Source organism: Siniperca chuatsi, linkage group LG5 (assembly GCF_020085105.1).
Source record: "Siniperca chuatsi isolate FFG_IHB_CAS linkage group LG5, ASM2008510v1, whole genome shotgun sequence".
Taxonomy (NCBI): domain Eukaryota; kingdom Metazoa; phylum Chordata; class Actinopteri; order Centrarchiformes; family Sinipercidae; genus Siniperca; species Siniperca chuatsi.
Genome location: NC_058046.1, coordinates 25,579,061 through 25,599,803, shown reverse-complemented (window position 1 = coordinate 25,599,803; position 20,743 = coordinate 25,579,061). Strand labels below are relative to the sequence as shown.

Genomic DNA, 20,743 nt, shown 5'->3' with positions numbered 1-20,743 from the left:
CTCTGGCAGGGCCCTACTAGTGGTTAAAAAATCTCGACTTGTCAAGGTGATCGGCCCTTTGCTGTCTGGGCCTCTCAGCTGTGGAACTTCCTGCCTCTTTTAAATCTCTTCTTAAAACTCACGTTTATCTTATGGCTTTTTCTTAACTAATGATATTTGTTCTAACTATTAAAATTATTTTAACTTGTTTTATATCATATCATATGTCATTGGATCTTATTGACTCTTATTGTTTTTATTCTAAAGCACTTTGTAACTTTGTTTTTGAAAGGTGCTATATAAATAAAGTTATCTCTGCACAAATCTTCTAAAGAACTGTAAATTCAGTTATCTGATTGACAGATACTGTAATTGCATGTTTATTCTTGCTATTCTCAGGACACAATACATTTTCAAATTTTTGTGCTTTTCTGTTCTGATAGCAATGACGATCAGCTGTACTTTAATTACAAATGAGGTGAGGTGATGTTTGTATGGGCCTGATTTGATCAAATGCAACAATAAAACTGTGCTGCAAAGTGTTGCACAGACACAAAGACACCAGGTGATGGCAGAGTTTGTTCAAACTGACTTGTTTCTAGTTAAGAAACATTTCTGTATTCATTAAACAGAGAAGTAGCAGCTTGTAGTATGATCAGATTATTATTTGTCCTAAATTAAATGTGCCTCTTTTTGCAAATGGGAAGAACCCAGGGGCTGGTTTGTTTTTCAGAAATATAGTATCTGTCACCTTATTTTCTTGTAGTATGGAGTGACGGAGTCTTAGACTAGAGGGAAAACGTATATATCTAACATCTATACAGAGGGTAATTGGTGTAAACAGCAATTATATCAAACAGAGTAAACACTATATTGGGTTTTGATTCTGACAGTTTCCAAAAAAAAAAAAAAAAAAAGCTAATCATTATATGCAAGAGTTGGGATTACAGAAATTTCTAATGTATTGATTGATTTGGTGTTCCTAATAAACTGGTAACTCAGTGTAACTGTGCCAGAGATCACAGCCATTAAGTCACTTCACAATTAAATCCCTGGAGCCAAACATTAGTGTGGCCGTACCAAATACAGACTGTACCTCACCGTATATCCTTTAACTTCAAAAAGGCTCAAACACATATCAAAAATAAAATCTCACAAGAATTTATTGCAGGCAAACAATACCATAAATAATATTTACAAACTATAAAACAACATTCCTTTTTATGGGTTCCATGGATTGCTGGTAAACAGTCTTTCAGTCTTTGATAAGAATGAATCCTTTTTTCAGTTATGTCACACTGACCGCTGCTAACAAGATGTGTAGATATTTAAAGTTACATTCAGGAAATAAACTGGATTAAGATGCACTGCATTCTCAGAATTTTGAATCATTTAGTTATAACATTTCTTAAAATGTTGACTTCAACCACAGAAAGAGATTTAAAAAGGGTTTAGTCTATATTCACTTCCCAGTTTGTGACTGGAAAATGCAATACTGTTAATTCAAACTGCACAGCCTTTCACAGCATTCCTGACAACTTAAGTGAACTGCAGCCAGATTAACAGGTAAATAGCCTTGAATATACTGTTCAATATTGGCAACCTGACAAGAGACACAATTTCACAAGGGTGGAGATAAAGGCTGTATATGTATTGTATCTAGATGTGTAGTAAAACAACCACCTCACCCATCTACAGTGCACTTTACGTTAACATTATGCATCTCTTATGTGTTTTGGCCTGTACTTTATGCAAGGGACATTAATTAGTATTTCACAAATTATGCACACGTGTTGAAACTTATCTGCCTTTCAGAAAAGAACTCTAAAGAAATCCACAGCACACTATTTCCCTCTTGGCATTCAATTTAGACTTAAAGGAAATAAGTTTCTGAATTCAAACAACAAAGAGAGAACTTCCACGTCCAAAAAAAATCTTAATACCTTAATATTTCAAACAATTATCCCGTTGATTGTCCCCATTTTCTAATCAACACTGAATTAAAAAGTGTCAGAAGTGCAACTATGAACAGCTTTTTTGTTAAAATGCTTTTAACCTATCTGATGCTAGTTTCCTTTTGCTTTTCAACATTCCAGCAAGTTGAGTCGGAACAGTACAGTAGGTGCCTGTTGTGTCTCACAGCCTCTCACTCTCACGGCATTGTTGTCGTTTCCTCTCTGATTCTAAACAAAAATTCTCAAAAGCTTCTTCCATCTCAGGCTCCATCCCATCTTCAGAGTCATCGTCTCTGTGAACACAACAAAATGAATGACTTCACTTTTTAGATATTTAAAACAAATGTGTTCCTGAATGTATAGATGATTTGTGTCACTAATATTAACAGTGTAATTGCCATTTACACGACACACAAAAACACAAGCTCACAGACACACACAGTTCTGAGAGAGGATAGGAGCAACCTAAGCCCTCTTTCACGCCCAACTGCTGACTACACTGAATCTGAGGCCATGGTTGACCCTGTTGCATTGTGGGCCAGTGAAACACATTCGCAAAGCTCAGGGGCCCACAGGTCAGTGGTGGTCATACGACCTGTATGAAACCGCTATGCAGTCACATGACCGAAGATGTGCCAGCCCGATGGTACTGTTGAACTTTGGTCTAAATAAAACCCTAAAGTAGTAATGAATAACCCATACTGTATCATCAGTCTGTTAACAGAAAATCTTCAAAATGCAATACAACTGAAACTATCCTAACTCATTTCTGTGGCTACATCCTTAATTCATATACTACAGCAGAAATATACTGTATATACATTAGGAACAATTCCATTCTCAGAAATACTCAGCTTCTGTGTCAAACTAAGAATAGATTATTGTATTAATGCTTTACAAGCATCTCTGTTTTACACTCAGATTTGCAATTGTGCACGTTGTTTGTACCGTAGATGCTCTTTTGCCAAAATAAGAAAAAACAATAAAATAGTTTGAAATAAATAAGAAAAGTAATTAAACCATGTCAGTAACTTGTTTGTTCAGTGTGGAATTATTCTGAAGGTCATGCAGGTCCATGTGGCACCTGAAGCACATGGAAATACTGAATTGGCTAATTTTAACTAATGTTATGCGACACACAAGTATCATTGTAGCTGCCTGCTCTGTGTCTCCACTAAACAACCAATGTAAAGATACATTACAAAGAGATTCGCATTGATTCAAGGTATTTTGATTATGTAATTACCAGACTGAAGATGTGACAGTTATGTTTTTGAATAGTATCTATTGCAACAAGCATCAAAAGGTCCCCCAGTAAAGTAGGTAGGTGGCTGTGAGCAAAAAGAATGACCCATCTATATAATTTTATCCCCATGATATGTACTTACTCTTCATTTCCATTTTCTCCATAAATATCATGGAAATAGCCCTGCCTGTCCATGATCTCTTGGTATTTCTCAGCATATTCTGTAAAAGCAGAGAGACCGACATTCAAGCACAAAAGAAGCTGCAACACGGTTGAAAATGTTTTCCATTTAAAGTAGAAGAGGACTGCTTTTTTCTGCAATTTAAGAGATATATTCAGTGACTTGGCTGAGGAGACTAACCAGGATGAGTCAAGCCAAAATGCCTATTTATAACATTTAACAAGTATTAGCACATATTAATGTAAAGTTCTGTCTGCATACTGCCATTTTCAAATCACAGAACTTTTTTAAAAAAATTTTTTAAACAATCAGCAACAAGTATTCTGGTGTTTTTTTAAAAATTATATTTATTACTGACATCCGAGAATGATCTTGCATGTCTCTGGTGTCTGTGAACAGAGCTGACAACCTAATAGACAGCAAACCCCATGTTGCCCTCACCTGGGTCTGCTGCTGTAAAAGGAGTGCCGTCTTCTGTGTAGAATGTAGGTTCATTCTGAAAGGAACATAAACAAATACATGACAAACAGAAATATAGAGACTGTAAAAAATGTAGCATAAAAAAAAAGAAAAATGGGGAGTATGGTACAGTTGACACTCACCATGAAGTAGTTGGGGTCATTGTCTGGTGTGGCGTTGCTGGCTGCTGCAGCAGCACGGACTCTGCCCCAGTCACTAGATCTCAACTCCACTAGTTTCAGAAGCATCTGTCTGACATCCCTGAGGAGAAAAATGCTAATTTCAGAAAGTTCTACCCAGGGGCGTCTATGAGGGTTTAACTCTGAACTGTTCTGCTTTTTGGCACTTCAGCCTTTTGCCAGTTTATGGCAGACTTCTGAATGATGGTACATGTTCCTAATGTTGTGTGTGTTACAAAGCTAAAACACTTTGGTACACATTGGTTTCATCTCAGTTGTTTATAAAACTCTGAAACAGAAATCTCTTATAAAAATAGTATATACTTGATTCATTTTTGTGAAAGAATACCTATTCTTCCAAAGCTTTTTGATGATAGATGATTGTCTTTAACACTGCCACCTAGGACACACATGATCATTAAGTGCAACTATCTCAGACGCAGATGCATGTTTCAAGCTTTATAAAGCATGAAGTTACCCTAAGCATAAGTCTTGAATAGCAGCTGTACACAAAAGACGATACTGATATACATACCTGCCGCAGGTGGCATCCAGTAGAACATTTTCTATTCTTTGGATCAGTTCTTCCATGTATGGTTTTCCACTCACTTTCCACGCATCATCCAGGACAGAGCCTGTCAGCTGTAAATTCAAAACCCATTCTCGTTACCTCCCTAAACAATAGAACTACCTGGAAAGCTTTCAATTAAAATCTGTAAACATATCTAATTGAGATTTGAAACCTTAAGCAGTTTGACAGCGCAGATTAGATTTGCATCCACAGGATTGGAGAACAGACTTCTCATCAGGTCTTTCAGAGCATCGAGGAGGATATCTGCTCGATTTGGAGGTCCTTTTCCACTCTTTACCTAAACAAACAAAAACAGATTGGCACAAATATCAACAAATGACTGACTGACACAATGAAAAGGTTGAAGGCATGCTGAGTAGTAATCTGGTGTTGGTGGCTTATGAACCCAACTTGCAAAGTCGGCCCCTCGTCTGAGATGGCTCGTGAATTACAGTAGTGACCACAATACAGCGGAGTGCACCACCAGCCTAAACATCTGGCAGCAATTCAAGCAGGGTGTATCAAAACAAGCATGAGTGACAAGGTGATACACATAACTAGAAATAAAATCTATATGGTATGGCCTGTTGTTTTGTTTTTTTAAATATGAATGGACAGCTGCCTGTCAAATTAGCAAGCGCACTTAACAAGTCCTTGCTCTCGGTGCAATAAGGGCAGCATGTACACCCCCCAACCTGCAGGCTAAATGCAGGGCCAGTATGGCCCAAATAAAGACATAATTTTGTGATTCAAATCTCAATAAGCTACACGACAGCTTAACTCGACAGTACATGCACTACTACTTATTACTTATATTATTACATTGTATTATTATACCGTATTATCATCATCAACCAGTAAACCCACTTGGTACTTCACACTTATTTTATACTTATACCCACCTGGCTATTTATTTTCTGACCTGTTTTTATAGTGTATTGTATTTTTTTTTTTTTTTTTTTGCTAGTACTTTCTCCTGTGTGCACTGACGGAAAGGCGAGCTGCTGTAACAAAGAGTTTCCCTTCGGGGATCAATAAAGTATTTCTGATTCTGATTCTGAAAAAGGACATAAAAAAGTCAATATTGTGTTGTGTAAAATTGACCAAATTGATCAAATAAATGTAGTTACATAACTTCAGGAATGATACTATATTTCTGTCTCAAAGAAAACCACTTACCTCCAGGTTAAGATAGAGCTCTCCCAGAAAGAGCACAAAGGAGTGGAATTTCTTCTGAGTCTCCGAGTCTCCTTTAACAGCTGCATCCCTCTGTTCAAAGTCTATTCGACATCTAAAGAAGACAACATTCTTCCTTTTTAATGGCAACTTGACTGAACAATGACAGATCACGCTGATTTGCTGATTGCACCATACCTTATTATTTGTCATCCAATGGCTATTCAGTTTGTAACACTGAAAATATTTGTACTTCTACTACTGCCTGTGTAATACCAACATTTTCTACTGCTTCTGCACCATCTAATAAACATTTTAAAACTCTTTTTCAACAATCAAATTATTAAAAAATTGCATCTTATGAAAAGTTATGGGGATATTCGTCATAAGATCTTGTCTATCCCTGATATGAACCCATATTAAATTCATCAGAAACAGAAATAAAATCACCTTTTTAGGAGCAGCTGTCGAAAGTTGCCACTTTGTGGGCAGATAATGAGGTGATGGGACAGGTAGTTACAGAGCCTGGCACCCGTGTAAGAGAAGTTTGGAATGGCAGTAGACTGCAATGAAATAAAAACTTAATACACAGTGAGGTACCTTATACAATTGTGTGTTTTGTCAGAAACACGCATTTATATTTAATAAATATGCCCCACAGATTATATTCAATGTGTATGCTGTGTTTAGACAGGTTTGGTTTAAAATCATATTATTAACTATTTATACAAAAAGCAAAATGAGGACTGAATGTGTCTGTCCAAACCTGTGCGTAGATCAGTTCCACCAGCTCGTGCAACAACTCTTCAGTAGTAACCCAGGAATTGAGCATGCCAGTTATGTCTTCAACATCTGACTCAAAGGACCCAGGTGACGAGCTCAGGTGGCCAAGAAAGTCTGTGACCATATCAGCCAAGGTTGGTTCACTGTAACAGCTTTCGCTGTCATAATAAAAACTGGGGTCCTAAACAAAAATCACAATAAAAATAATTGAGTAACATATTAAAATTAAAAATCTACATTTATGAGATATTCTGATCTTTACCAAAGTGATGATGGATGTGCTACTGACACTGTTCCTGTCCCCAACCTGCTAACATCAGAAGTGAAGAGAACCATTACCATATAATGTTTAAAACTCTTAAAAATAAGAATAATAGTATCAGGATAAAAGCAGTGATGGCGTAAAAATTCCTCTTACTTCATACAGGTTACTTCCCGATGGGACAAACTCTGGGGCATTGACTGAAAGCTTTGATGACTTGACCATGGAATCCACTTCATTAGACCTTCTGGAGGCAGACGTACTGTTGGCATTTGCACTTTGTTCGGGTTTGCTCTGTCTTTTAAAATCTGAAAGAGGAAGATGAAATATGTTCTTAGTCTCTGTTATATGTGACACTACTCATCCCATATGGGCAAATTATCTTTTTTTCTTTAAAGAAAAAGCTGGAGATACTCTATATTGTTGCTGTTGTAAACTATTCATTCAAAACACATCCCAAATATATATTTCACTTTTCAGAAAGGCTGAGTTATTTTTCCTAAAACATGGGCACTGCAGTTTTTTTTTAGCAAACATTACTCACACAGGAGTACATTGTGCTTTTGTTTCCATTTTCAGCCACAGAATTGGTGCACTAGCAAGTTTTCACATAAATACTGATTAACTAAGTACTAAGAGTTTCATGCAGGACTAATTTTGGCAAGTGTGTGTGTGCGCACCTGCCCCCCAATGCTGCAGCTCATGCATGTGTGTTGTGATGGCTGATGGGATAAACTGATGGAATTCCTGGCTCTGTTACTTTTGCAACTAGGGGCCCGAAGACATAGACCTGATGGAAGGGCCTGAAGCTCACTGAACAAGGGGTGTTGTGGGAAAACATTGCACAAACACACATCACATCGCGCCGCACCACTGGTCGCAGCAGAGCTGATTCCCGGATTTATCGTTTAAGGTCATATTGCAGGGGCAGCTGGAGGACAGTAAACATCAACCTAGTAGAGCAATATATGTGGTTGGTTAGCTGTCATCCCAGAAATTAGTACTAGATCATGCTGGCTATAACCTGTAGTGATATGTTTTTCAGAAGCAAATACCAATACATTTTCCACCAATACTGGTTGATACTGATAAGTTTTTGGCAGACTTTTAATATGCATGCAGTTTAAAACAGGTTGTGGTTTTGATACCTGCCTATTTAAATCACGTGGTTTTGACCATACTTTTATTTTGTTACAGCACTGACAGGTGTATAAAGTGACATTTTCCTTTAGAAAAAGATCACAAAAGGATTTCCAACCGTCCAAATATTGGACTTATTCTGATAAAGACTTTGACAGCTGATAATCAAATAATAAGGTTTTGATACATCTACAGCGTGAATGATCCCACTGGTACTTTACTACCCTAGTCCCTAACGCCATCTAGCTACTTGATCAGATTTGGAAGGGGAACTGATTCTTCCCCTTTGCTCTGCGTTGCTAACACAACGTAACGTTACGTTAGCTATAGCGAATGTTAGCTCTACAAACTAAAATTTTAGCTGGGTAAGACAGCCTTAACTGTGGCACGTAACTAGTCGACTAACTTATGTGATATCTGACTGTGAGCTTAATTTAGATGTTGCGTTATCTCACATGAAATAACAATCCAACAGGTGCATGTCGCAACGCCAAAATGCTAACGTTGGTATTTAGCAGCTAAGCTAGCTAAATACAGCTTCAGATTTAGACCAGGTTAAACAAATAGCTTAACCCCCTACGCTTCTCAAACGAAATGTCTGGGAAATTTAGTGGCAGCTTTTAATTCAAGGCAAACATAGTTTTAGTGACTATGTCAGCGAATGACACTTAACGCTAACGTTACATGAAATCGATTCTGAAAGTAGCTACTAACGTTAGCTAGCTAACTTAGCTCAGTTATCGTTGACGTTGGCTAGTTGACAGCTCCCTACCTCCACCACCCATGTCGTTGGCCGTGCTAATGTTGTTCTCGGGAAAAGGCGGGGATGTTCGCGGCTGTCTCAACGGTTCCCTTTGGTTGAAAAGCGTGGTTTTGGTGTCACCATCCCCGGCGGTACCCACGAGCCTGGGTTCAGCTGGAAGATTTCGGGTTCTCCCCGCTCCAGGAGCTCGGTCGAAATTCTCGTTCATGACTGCTCGTTTGTCAGCCTCGACTCTCAAAGCAGCATCAGAAAGAGATGGAGAAATGCTGTTCCCCGTACCAACTGCCTTTTCTTTTGCGTAACAGCAATTGCTTGTGTTTTATCACAACAAAACCCACCCTATCTCTCTTTCATGATGGCTTTTTCACTAACTGTTTTGGCCACTTCCTTTAACAACAAACTCACTGATTTTCATAACAGTGTTTGATATCAAAATAAAACTGGTTCCCTCTAGTGGCGTGGAGTGGTAGTGTATTGTGCAGCCTCAAAATACAGCACGTTATCATCGGCGGTGGTAAGATTATTGATGCATACATATTCCTTTATAGGTAAAAGTCCTCCATTCATAGATTTACTCAAGTTCTGTACAAACATTTGTTCTTCATGCTGACTGGAGGGTAGTCTAAATTTTTTTTGGGAGAGTAAGTGAGGTCTTTTAACTTTTTCTCCTCCCGGATTCATTCTTCCCTTTTGAGATTTATTGTAAAAAAAAAATAATAATAATAATAAGTCAGGAAAAATAATAACACTGGGGAAGGTCTTGTTTTTTCTAAAATTAATTATAAGATTCAGCCCCCCCCCCTCCACTCTTACCATTTTCGTACAGTCCCTAAAAGTACAGGAGAAGTAGAAAAATGTACTTAAAAGTATCAAACGTTAAAGCACTCGCCATGCAAAAAAAGGCCCCCGTGAGTGTCATATTATTATACATTGTATTACTAGATTATTATTACTGATGCTTAAATGTTTAAGTAGTATTTTACTGTTGCAGTTTTTCGAGGTGGTGCTAATTTGAACTATTATTGGGTAGTTTATGACATGTATTTTATTAGATGACTATATGTAAAAAATAAAAAGTACAATATTTCTCCCAGAAATGTAGTGAAATAGAACGATAAAGTAGTTCAAGTATTTTTGTAAAGATTTGGTTCCTGACTATCATTCAGTATAACCAGCTGTGGGTGGGATTTTAGAAATATTGAGGTCATGAGTCCAAATTCCCCCAGCAAAACCCCAGCCCCGTATAAAAAAAAAATCTGTAAATTAAATCTCTTCACGTTATATTTATAAATTTTATCTGCTACATGATCTGACTGAATGCTGTTTCAAAATATTATCTACACTGCCAGGAATTATGGCAGAGAAATACTAAATCTCTTGATTTTATTTTAGTTAATTTGTTTTGCCTTCAGTCACAGAGACAAAAACACCTGTGTGAATGTTTTGATTTTATGTTAACTCCTGCTTAGGTTGTGTAAAATCACCAGAAAAAAATAGTGAGGACATGACCTCAGTGTCTGCAGTGTTAGCTACTGCCCTGCTTGGGGGTGAGGCAGTGGTTGTCTGCAAAACACGACCGCACAATCATGGACCTGTTAAAGCGTATGTGTGGTTGAGTGGGTTAAATAACTTCATATTGATCTAAAATATTTGCCAAAGCACCAAGGAGTGGGTAATTACATTTAGCTGATGTATCAAACACACATTTACGCATCACAGAGAAGATTCTGAACCTGTGCAACCTCACAGAAGTGCCTCTCTCCACGAGCTCTCTCAGTAGCTGCCCACGACAACCATGTGTTGCACCAGACCTCTCAGTGTAAGTATTCATTAGTTGTTTTAGCCTCCAGTCATTTTCCACTTGTTTCCCAAAGCTGGATCACATTATGCCACAGAGAATTCCTGTGCCAGAAATGTGGAGACCCACTTTGATAAAAGATTACTGCCCCTATTTTCTGTTATTGCTGTTTTTCCCCCCATGCCAGTGTCTTGGAGGGAGTTCAAACATTCACAAGTCTCGGGAATGCACAAGATGACAAATGACTAGGATTGCTGTTGGGGGAGGGGGTAGTTTCATCAAAACACATAATGTAGGTTATATCCTAGGTGAGTTATTGACTGCATCATTAGGTTACAGAGCAGATAAAGACAAAACCAAGAAAAATACAGTGCTACTGTATGTGGTGTAGTTTCATATCAGAGACCAAATCATGTATTCTTTCTTGTAACTTTAGTCCTTGTTAAGAAATATAAGTGAAGGAAAACAAAAATCAAAACACTTGCACCAGGCCTCAAAGAAAATAAAATTATTTAATTTACATTAATTCCGGAATTGCGCCCAATAACCCTCAGCTGGACTTCCTAATCTTACTTCTTTGGTAACATCTAAAGCTTTATTTAGAAAATGTAATATACAGTGTTGTGAATGGCGCAGAGATGGTCATGAAATAGTATTCCATATGTTGCCATTGGCCCTGACTGTTATGGTGGAATGTACTGCAGCATTGCTCAGTATTAATCTTTCGTCGCAGTGATTCCTTAAATGATCATTTTAGGACAATATACTATAGCGTAAAGCAAATGCTTTCCTGTGCTCTGGATTCCTATAGTTCAGATCACTTTTGTTGTTTTCACTCCTTCCAGTCTCGAGTGACAGTCACGGGCCAACTTGGATGAATTTAGGAATGAAGACAACGGCCAGAGTCTCTTGCAAGTGCATCTCTCACCTTCCTGTCTTCGTCTACTCTCCTAATTTTTCATGCCTTTGCTGAGATGGATGTTCAGAGAACATGAGGCCCGGAAGCCTGTGGTGTTAATGTTCTCCCTGTGGTCTTTTGATCTGGCATCATGGCAGCTGTCATTGATTAGTGTATTTGTAGATGATTACTGAGGGAAATGGGTAGTCAGACACAGGTCATACCTCTCTTTTTCCCCTCCCTTCACATTTCTGCTTTGACACACATTTAAGGCCCTCCAGAAACCTATTGGCAATAGTGATGCAGACCAACATGACAATTGTATTTATGCCAGTATTATCAGCAGGTGCTTTAGCAGCTATCTTTACCATTCAAGCCCTCCTGCAATCGAGGAATGTTGCAGCTCCACAGTAATGGGATGATATTAGGAAATGATGTCAGCCTCTACAGGCCATACCAGGGGAGTTACCTCCCTCCCATTTTGTTGTGGTCGGTCTGTATGTTTCCCGTTTGTTTGGGAACTAATCATTAGTGCAATGGTTGCCACATGGAATATCTGGCTAGGCATTAATAGTTGCCTTTTGTCCCTTCCTACCTCAGAGGGCCAGATAAGAATAGACTTACCATGACCTGAACGTTCACCAGGGTTTCTCACTACTTGTGAGAAAACATAGCTTTTTCTATAAAGTCAGTTTTTGATGTATTGAGGAAGTAAGACGACTGCATTGCAGAGGAGAAATGTTTTTTTTTTTATTTTCACATAATGGAGTTCCTATAAAAAGTAAAGAATGCAAAGGAATGCTTGCCGTGTAAGTGTTCCCCTCCAGTTAAATATTTCACAAAATAAATAAATCATTACAATACAGTCAAAACACAGTGGTTAAGTATCAAACATTAGCTTTAAATGTGTTTTATCCTCTATTATTTAATGCTGTTGTGATAAACTGACCGATCATTTCCCTCATCTTATCCATTTTCTATCCCTCCCCTTTATGTTGCAGATAATCTGGTGTCTCACAGGAGAATATGGATTATAAATAACATTTTAAGATATTTCTGTTCTGCATCTACCACAGTTCATTAGCTGGGACAGTATCTTCTGTGTTGTTTACATTACACACATACTCCAGTTGCAAACTGTTTGGCACAGAAAAAAGGATAAATATTGCATCCCGTGCCACAGAAAACACAGATATCATCTTCTCCCACCAAATAAAGTACATGATCTCAGTCAAAGTCAGGAGCAGAGACCATATTTTTGTGTAACAGTGTTAGTGCCTTGTTTCCAAATGAGAGATTTCTCAGTGAATGTCTTTATTTTACAGCTTTTCAGTATTGAAAACCTCTCTGTCCAGTGCTGCATATCCTCCTTCTCCAGTTGAGTTCTCCAATTCACACCATAATTGGAAGGAAGTGGGTGGCTGTGTTCTTCCTGCGGGTTTTCTTCCCTCTCAGCGGCTTCCCGTGGACATTCAGACCAACAAACATCTGCCGCTTCTTGTTCCTCCACTCAGCTGATGCGTACGTGTTGTAGCCGTTCTCCTCAATCCGCTCCTTCAGGGTGCAGTCGACACCGAACTCTCTCTGGAAAGGTAAGTAGGTATCATATTTTAGTGTTATTACCCCGACATGTGAGGTTAAGGCAAAACACAGATCATTTTCTTGTGCAAATCCATTGTGGTTGCACATGGTACCTTGTTTATTTAGCACTCATTAATCTACATTGCATGTTTTGCTTTGTGCGCTTGTGTAGAAACTTGTGTGCAGTTTTCTCCTGGAGGTTCACGTGTGTGCACTGGCCTGGTTGTAATCCAGAGTTGACCCAGCAGTTAGAGAAGTAAAGATAAGGACAGTATTCTGATAAGGACAGAAGAATTACACTATCTCTGTCTCTGGAGCATCCAGATTGACCCCTGACCCGGATACTAACCGCTCCGTACAGCTCTCCCTTCCTGCTGATAGCCAGATAGTAGTTGCTGTTCAGCCCTTTGATGGCCACCACTCCCACGTCCACTGATGTGATTTCCAGAATACCTAGGATTCAGCAAAAAAAAGGTTATATCAATACGTGTCAACATTCAGAGTAAGCATAAGAGCTCCTATGTGATTTGTGCAAGTAAAATGATTTTTCAAGTATGTGTTTCTTAGCAGTTTGAGCTAAACTGACAGAGGAAGTAAAGGTGATTAAATGTTTTCCTGACTCATAGTTGCTGTAGATAAGAGTATACAACAATTGACACTCAGCAGTCACAGGCCAGCCACTTGAGAGTCTAGATACAGGCAGGGATAAATCCATACATTTTTACAGACATCAGTGAGAGTAATGAATGAATAACAACATATTGCAGGCTCATTTCAGGGCTTTTACATGTGGGAACACACAGTGTGGGAATTCTGTGTAAGGTCACAATTATTCTTTGAGCACATTTATCATTTCAGTGATATTATAAAGTTACTTTACAACCTACACCTGTGTAACAGACTCCAGCTGCGCAGGCCATTTAGTTTGAAAATTAATAGGTAGATACCGCAGAGATTCTCAGGTTGTTTATGTTCTGTTTGGTATTTAGGTTTTCAAGTGCTTATACAAGTAATTCAGGTTTTGCAAAAGCTATTAGATGGCCTAATTAAACCCTAGTTAACAAGGGCATGCTTTTGCCACAGACAGCGGTGGTTATTTGTGTGGTCTCAGTATCAGAGGTCAGAGAGATAACTTCCTAATGTGTCCTTTGACCACAGAACCCACTCGTCTCGTCTTATGCTGGTGTGTGTGTGTGTGTGTGTGTGTGTGTGTGTGTGTGTGTGTGTGTGTGCACATGTGTGTGAGTGTGTGAGTGAACCTCCCCAGTTCCCATGGCATGTTTTCATTCATGCCTCCCTCCCTGACTTCCTTTCCCCACTTCCTGTGAGCTGTCGTTATTTTATCCCGATAAGCACACATATGTGTACGCGCACACACACACACACACACACACACACACGCACACTTCAGCGTGGGGGTGTGAACTCCAGAGAGTTGACGACATCCTTTGATCAGATCAGCAGCCCCTCCTCTGTCTGATGACTGTTTGTGTGGCAGCCTGCTCTACTGTCAGACCCACTCTCCGGTGGCTGGGGGCCCTCTGAAGCTGCCAGCCTTGTACATGAGTGGACAGTTGAGGATGCAGGTGTGCACCCAAAGAACAATCCCTCTCTTAAACATACAGCAGCTTCTCTCCTCGTCCGTGAGGTCTTGACTGTATCAGTTTCTAGTTCAAACAGTGGCACCTCGGGGCAGTGAGGTCTGAAGCGGCAAGGCGATGGTGGGGACTGTGACACAACGGCCATTGAAGATCTGAGAGGAGCTGGTTTCTGTATGGGATCGGGTGTCGGGTATGGAGTGAGGATGTAATACAATCTATGGCAGTCTCTGGCTGCTCTGTAAACATGGGAGGGATGAAAGGAAGGAGAACAGAGGCGGACAGAGGAGCCATGACAGTGAGACTGGGGGTGGAGTGAGGATTAGTAAGGCTGTAATGATCACTGATCAAAGTCAGCCACCGGAGGCAGGGGCGAGACAGGTTGTATACACACACACACACACACACACACACACACACGCACACACACACACACACACACACACACAGTTAATATTGTAGCAGGTGAATGTGCACTTGCACATAACTAGCACACTCAATCTGGCTGTGAAACTACAAAATCTCCATTCACTGTTCACTGCTCAATGCTTAGTTTGGCCCGCAAGCGGAGAGCAATGAGCTTATTGAGTATGGGAAAATGCCATAACAGAAAAATGGTCTTCATTTAGCTTCCTCCAGATTACAGTGTTAAGCCTTAAATGTGACAACAATGCTTTGTGTGGGGTAAATTTTAGAAACCACAAATGTAAAACGTAGCCTAAAGTCAGCCAGCCAGGTTCAGCTGTTTACATGGGGAGACAGCAGTTTTTCTTTTGCATGCTGTTTGCTTTTTCCTAATGTGTGGCTTATTTGATACGCTCTGTTTAGAGTTACAACAGTAAATGGTGCGTTGGTTGTGGAATGGAGGCACACAATGCCAGGGAGAATTAAAGATGGTTTTTCCACAGTGGGATGCCAAAAACCATGTGCTTTGCAGCTTGTATTGTTATTCTATCTCACTCTTACTTTGCTTTTTAAAAAATTTATGTTCAGGGGCTGCACAAAATAACATTTGGACAGATAAGTAATATAATATAATAATAAAACTTAATTTATAGAGCACTTATCAAAACAAAGTACAAAGTGCTTCACAGAGAGAGAAATAAAATACCACAGTGAATAATAAAAGACATTTAAAAGAAAGAAAAGAATAAATTTTGATTGGTGACATTCCCATGCAGAAAAATGGTGTGGAGTGAGGCGTAAATCAGGATATATAGTAATAACACTTGATAAGGACCACACTGAGTGTATTTACATAGAAGGGATATCTATCCTCTTCTCCACCTCAGAGAAAAGCTATACATCTCTCTCCTCAAACCTCCATAAGAGCACCATCTGTTTTTTTCCCATGCAAAAGGCCACTGCTTTGATAAAAGAAGACAAATGTGCACAAAGACACACACATTCACATGTACTATATACACACACTTCTTGAACCATGTCCCGAAGCATCTTACACACATTGGCTGTCCCCTACAGCACAGAAACACAATTGGTGGCCCGACACAAATACACACAGACATTTACACACACACACACACACACACACACGATCTTGACAGACTCACCCTCTCACACCATCACAGCCGTGGATAATTAACCAAACTCTTTTACCGCCAGGCTTTTGCCAGAGTCTTATTCAGCAATATTTCACTAGTCACTCAGAGCTGCTAGTTTTCTATAAATTTAAGAGGACTCAGCTGTGAATGATAGATATTTAATTACATACTTAGGCCATGCAGATAACTACTTAGCTGACTTTAACATAATCTCCCTCCCTTTCTCTCTGCCTCTCTGTAACCTCAGCACAGGCTCCCAGCGGGTTGGAAAGCCATGTGGGACAGTTTTGCGTTGGCATCCCCATAAATCTGTGGGAGGCTGGATACTGGCTCTTTAACAGACAGTGAGCCGGGTCCTCACAGGGCCACAGGCAGCACCCAAAACCAAAGCCTCCACTGCTCATACACCTCTTAGAGAAAGCATGATAAATATATATATATTCATCTATCGTAAAATTTGAATGCAGTGTGTCTTTGCCTTGGCACTTCTGGCTCAGGAAAAAGGCAAGACGTCCTCCACTCATCGCAAAAAAACGTGATATTTTGTCACTTCAAGGGACCATCGAGGGTCTACAAAGAACGTCAGCCCTGGGATCATGTCTAGCCCCAGGGGCCAGAGCAAAGACTGAAGCTGCCGTTGTGTAGTATCCTTTACCGTGAGAACCTGATATGAGGGCACATAATCCACACACAGTGTCTCCAGACCCCCTCAGGACACAGCTTTTTGATGGCACCACCATTGATACTGAAGACACACGGCTTTGATGTCGCCACAATGATGTTCAGCCATGTCATTCATGAACTTGTACCTCTAGAGAGTCCCCTATGCTCCCTTTCACCTCTCTCCCCAATGCTCAATCTGCACTAACTCAAACAGACTTTTGAAAAAGGCAACACGCTCCTAAAAATGAGAAGTTGTGAGTCGATAAAAAAAGAAGACAGAGGGGTAAATCATCTTCCAAACATACATAAAGTTTAGGGTGAAGTCACACACCACTATTACCAGATAAACTGAGTCAGACTTCCTTACGCCACTTCAGTTTTACAACTTAAAAGAAACCACTAACAAAGGCGGCAGTAAAGGCATCACGATGTAATACGGTCAGTAAATAAAGTTGCCTCTGTCATGACCTTGTCAAAACAAACATCTCCCCTGACATTCTGCCTCCCCGTGCCATTTCCCCTAAGTCACTTTGATTGAATGTGTGGTTTAGCTCTCCCAAGAGGAACATTAAAAGGTTCCATATACACTCGCCATGGGGTTGGGGGACAGAGAGAAAGAGGAAGAAAAAGAACATGTGAGAAGGAGAGCGATGTATATGTGTGTCGGTAATAAGGGAGCACATGTGTCGTCGTTGGCTGCTATATGATCACACACCCACTGGAGCATGTGAGTGCCCGCTGGCTGATAGGCACACACACGTAGCTCGGTGGGAATGCTGGGAGACTAATGAGAATGCTATTTTACTGACTGATATGCCGAAACATACAACATGTAATCACTTTAAAGACGTGTTTCTCCGAGTGAGCACGTCAAACTGCTTTAAACAAATGTCTGATCTGTGACTGAGGGTATGTAATTTGCTAGGATGCTGGCTGGCAGGCGGGCAATCTGAGTGGGAGAGTGAGAGAGACACAGACACAGAGGAGCAGAAAGAGTCTAAAAGCATTAATGAGACTGACATCCATATCCTCCACACACCCCCCAAAGCCCTGTTCTTCTGTGGTTGTTATCAGTGCTGTTTACCCTGGGCTGTGAAGACTTCCTGATAATGGCTGGGTTATCTGCCCCTGCTCCTTTTTAAGCCATCTGAGAGCTACCATCATTGTGCTGAGTGTTTGGACAGGAGAGATATCAGTGGGATGTCTGGTTTAAAACAAAAAAGACGACTAATCAGGAATTGTTTCATTCAAACTACCAACCAATGGTCAGGTTGGCCATCTCTGGAAATGAACGAAGAATTATGTTTTTTATGTAAATTCAATGTTTGCGCCAATTTGTATGTTTATATATCTAATTTATATTTTTGTGTTGGTGTTATGTAACTTTTTTGCGGGGAAGATTTTTTTTTCTCAAATTAGAAATAACCAAACATTTAAGAGGGTTTCTTGGTGCCAGAAATGTCCCTGACTTAAAGCAATCAACAGGTGCTTTTTGTTATGCGTAATATACGAATCCTTTGAAATCCAAAGGAGGTCAGAAAGTTTGGTTGCAGAGGTTAAGAGCCTTGATCTGTTTGAAAGGTTAAAACTCACACGCTTTTGCTCAAATGAGCCTTGGCTTGGGTCACTTTTAACTTTTGCAGCCATCGCAGAGACTCAGATCATCTTTGGGGTCTTATTCCCTCTTTTTTGTCAACTTTTGTACATTAATCTACTCAGTGAGTTACTTACTGAGGGGGTCATCCTTGCTCTTGGTTCCATTAACCTTTCCATTCTTATCGATCCTCAGGAAAAACTTCTGGAAAGAGAACAGCTTCCTCCTCCGTATGTCCCCTTGGAGATGATTGTAGCTGCGCACATGCCTACCCTGCGGCCCCCCAGTCCGACCCACGGGGGCCCCAGTGGCCCTGGGCCGAGAGACGACCTCAGTCTCAGAAATGTTCAGTGGAACCCTGAGAGTTCGTGGGTTGGCGAGTCTCGGTCTGTCTCTGCGGTGCTGATGGCAGGCCGCCCCGGGTAAGAAGAAGGAGAAAATCACAAGGGCAACCAGGAGAGGCAAAGACAGGGAGGAAAGCAGTGATGACCTTAGTCTGGAGCTGGACCCAGAACCAGAACGAGCCCCTAACCCAGCCCTGGAGCAGGACGAGGCAGAGGCAGCCTTACTCCCTCCAGCAGCCCATCTGATCATGGTAGTGTGCTGTGTGGAGGACTAGAGGCAGCCTCAGAGCCTGGGACATGCTGCTGGGGGCGAGGATAGGCTGGGAGGGCAGGGAGGGGAGCCCTCCACAGTCCAGACTGGGTGAGATGGTCTCCCTGCAGAGTCCAAATTATTTAGCACCTGTATGAAATTCTTAGATTTCTAGAATTATTTTTGATAGTGTAATAACTGTTCAACAAGTCACTGTGTTTCACGCTGATATTCCACTGACTTCTCTTCTCCACTGTTGAAGGGTTTTAGGCTGATGATCAGAAAGTCTGCAGTCCAAGTTTGTTTTGGAAAATAAATCAGTCTGAATGAACAAAGATCACGTAAAAACAATACACCAATTACTATGTGTGTGTATTCCAGTAATAAACCTGTTTTTTCCACCTTCCTTCCGTTTTCTAATTCTTTCTAAATTGTTTGTGAAATTTTGACTATTATTCTTGGCTGCTCCAGTGACGCTTGTATTTCCAGGCAGTTGCTCAATTTAAGAAAAAAAGAAAAGACTAAAATCCAAAAATTCACTGATATCCAAGTAGAAAGTAGTAGAATGTGTAAAAGTCCTAAGATCCAGTGAAATCAAAAAAGGTGCACCACACAATCTACCTGTCCGATAGCTGTTACACTCCACATGTGCAGGAAAGCATTTTCAGATTTCACTCTGAGGAAGAAAAATGGGATTCAAGACTTAAAGAAGAACGCTGGTCAATCCAGGCGCATGTCAGATAATCCATCTGTCTTCTTGATTTGCTCCTCTCGCTCTCTCTCTCTCTCACCCTCTCTCTCTCTCTCTCCCTCTCTCTCTCTCTCTCTCTCTCCCTAACTATCTCTACCCCCAAATGACTCCACCTTCATACAGCGTTGAGGTAACGGTCTGGGGAGGTCTTTCTCTCTGTCTCAGGGTTGAGTCAGAGTTGTTCGCCTCCTGTCCGTTAGGTCCTTGAGATGAGGCTTCCTGGTGTGCTCTACTCACCTGAAGGGTGATCACAGAAAATGACTGTGTGCTGTGTTGTGTGTAGCTGTGTGACTCTGTTAGTTATTTGATCCCTCCCTCCTTTACTCCACTTCCCCTCTCACATATGGGAGCAAGTACTGCTTTGCATGTGTGTGTGTGTGTGTGTGTGTGTTTGTGTGTGTGCGCATGTGTGTGCATGCCTACATAAAAGCAAATCTAACTTATGAGAGTGGGTGAGAAGTGATAGCAGGGTTTATCTGAGTAGATGCAGCAGGGCAGGAAGAAGCAGTCTGGTAGTTTTGGATCAATCCCTATGGCTACAGATTGTGCTGATGATTGCTTTATTGAGTAGTCAAAGAGTGGTTTTGTTTTTTCTGTGTATGGTTGCAAAAAATGGGATCTACTGTTATTTTCCACTCAGTATCTCTTCAATTAAATTTGTTTTTTTGTTTTTTGTTATCCAGTACATACATGTGCCTGTATGGTTGAGCGTGAAAGTGTCACAAATTGAAATGGACCCACTTATTACTCATTAAGATGTGATAATCCTGACAAGTGGCCATCCTCCTCTATCTCTTCAGATAAAAATCATATTAAGTTACTATTGCCGGTTCCAGTCTGGATGCTGGCTTATCAAGGCCATCTTGCTAAGGCCTCTCTCTTTCCTTCAAGGCACTTTATCGTAGTGTGTTATCTCACCTGCAGCGCTGAAATGCAATGAAGCTCTCCAGTTTCACTCACCAGACCTCCGCCTTCCTCTGTGACTCAGGTGTCTGAGTGGCCGGCAGCCA

The 20,743-nt window shown here is 40.4% G+C and overlaps 2 protein-coding genes across 4 annotated transcripts; both read right to left on the bottom strand.

Moving 5' to 3' along the window:
• Positions 1 to 1,124: 1,124 nt before the first annotated feature.
• paip1 (poly(A) binding protein interacting protein 1) lies at positions 1,125 to 9,095 on the bottom strand. Of its 3 annotated transcripts, none has more exons than XM_044196377.1 (12): positions 8,704 to 9,095; positions 6,948 to 7,099; positions 6,792 to 6,839; positions 6,513 to 6,710; positions 6,197 to 6,309; positions 5,750 to 5,861; positions 4,743 to 4,868; positions 4,535 to 4,641; positions 3,964 to 4,081; positions 3,803 to 3,857; positions 3,323 to 3,401; positions 1,125 to 2,227 (listed from the first exon to the last, which is right to left on the bottom strand). In XM_044196377.1, the coding sequence occupies exons 1-12, from the start codon at positions 8,900 to 8,902 to the stop codon at positions 2,116 to 2,118; spliced, it is 1,419 nt and encodes a 472-aa protein (XP_044052312.1). In that variant the 5' UTR covers positions 8,903 to 9,095; the 3' UTR covers positions 1,125 to 2,115. The 3 variants fall into 3 exon arrangements, with proteins under 3 accessions (XP_044052312.1, XP_044052313.1, XP_044052314.1); XM_044196378.1 differs by having other exon boundaries at positions 6,792 to 6,836; positions 8,704 to 9,091; XM_044196379.1 differs by lacking the exon at positions 6,792 to 6,839 and having other exon boundaries at positions 8,704 to 9,091.
• A 3,020-nt stretch (positions 9,096 to 12,115) lies between these two features.
• On the bottom strand, positions 12,116 to 20,021 carry fgf10b (fibroblast growth factor 10b). Its single transcript, XM_044196381.1, has 3 exons — positions 18,526 to 20,021; positions 13,321 to 13,424; positions 12,116 to 12,974 (listed from the first exon to the last, which is right to left on the bottom strand). Exons 1-3 carry the CDS (start codon positions 18,980 to 18,982, stop codon positions 12,783 to 12,785), a joined length of 753 nt encoding a protein of 250 aa, XP_044052316.1. The 5' UTR covers positions 18,983 to 20,021; the 3' UTR covers positions 12,116 to 12,782.
• Between the last annotated feature and the right edge of the window lie 722 nt (positions 20,022 to 20,743).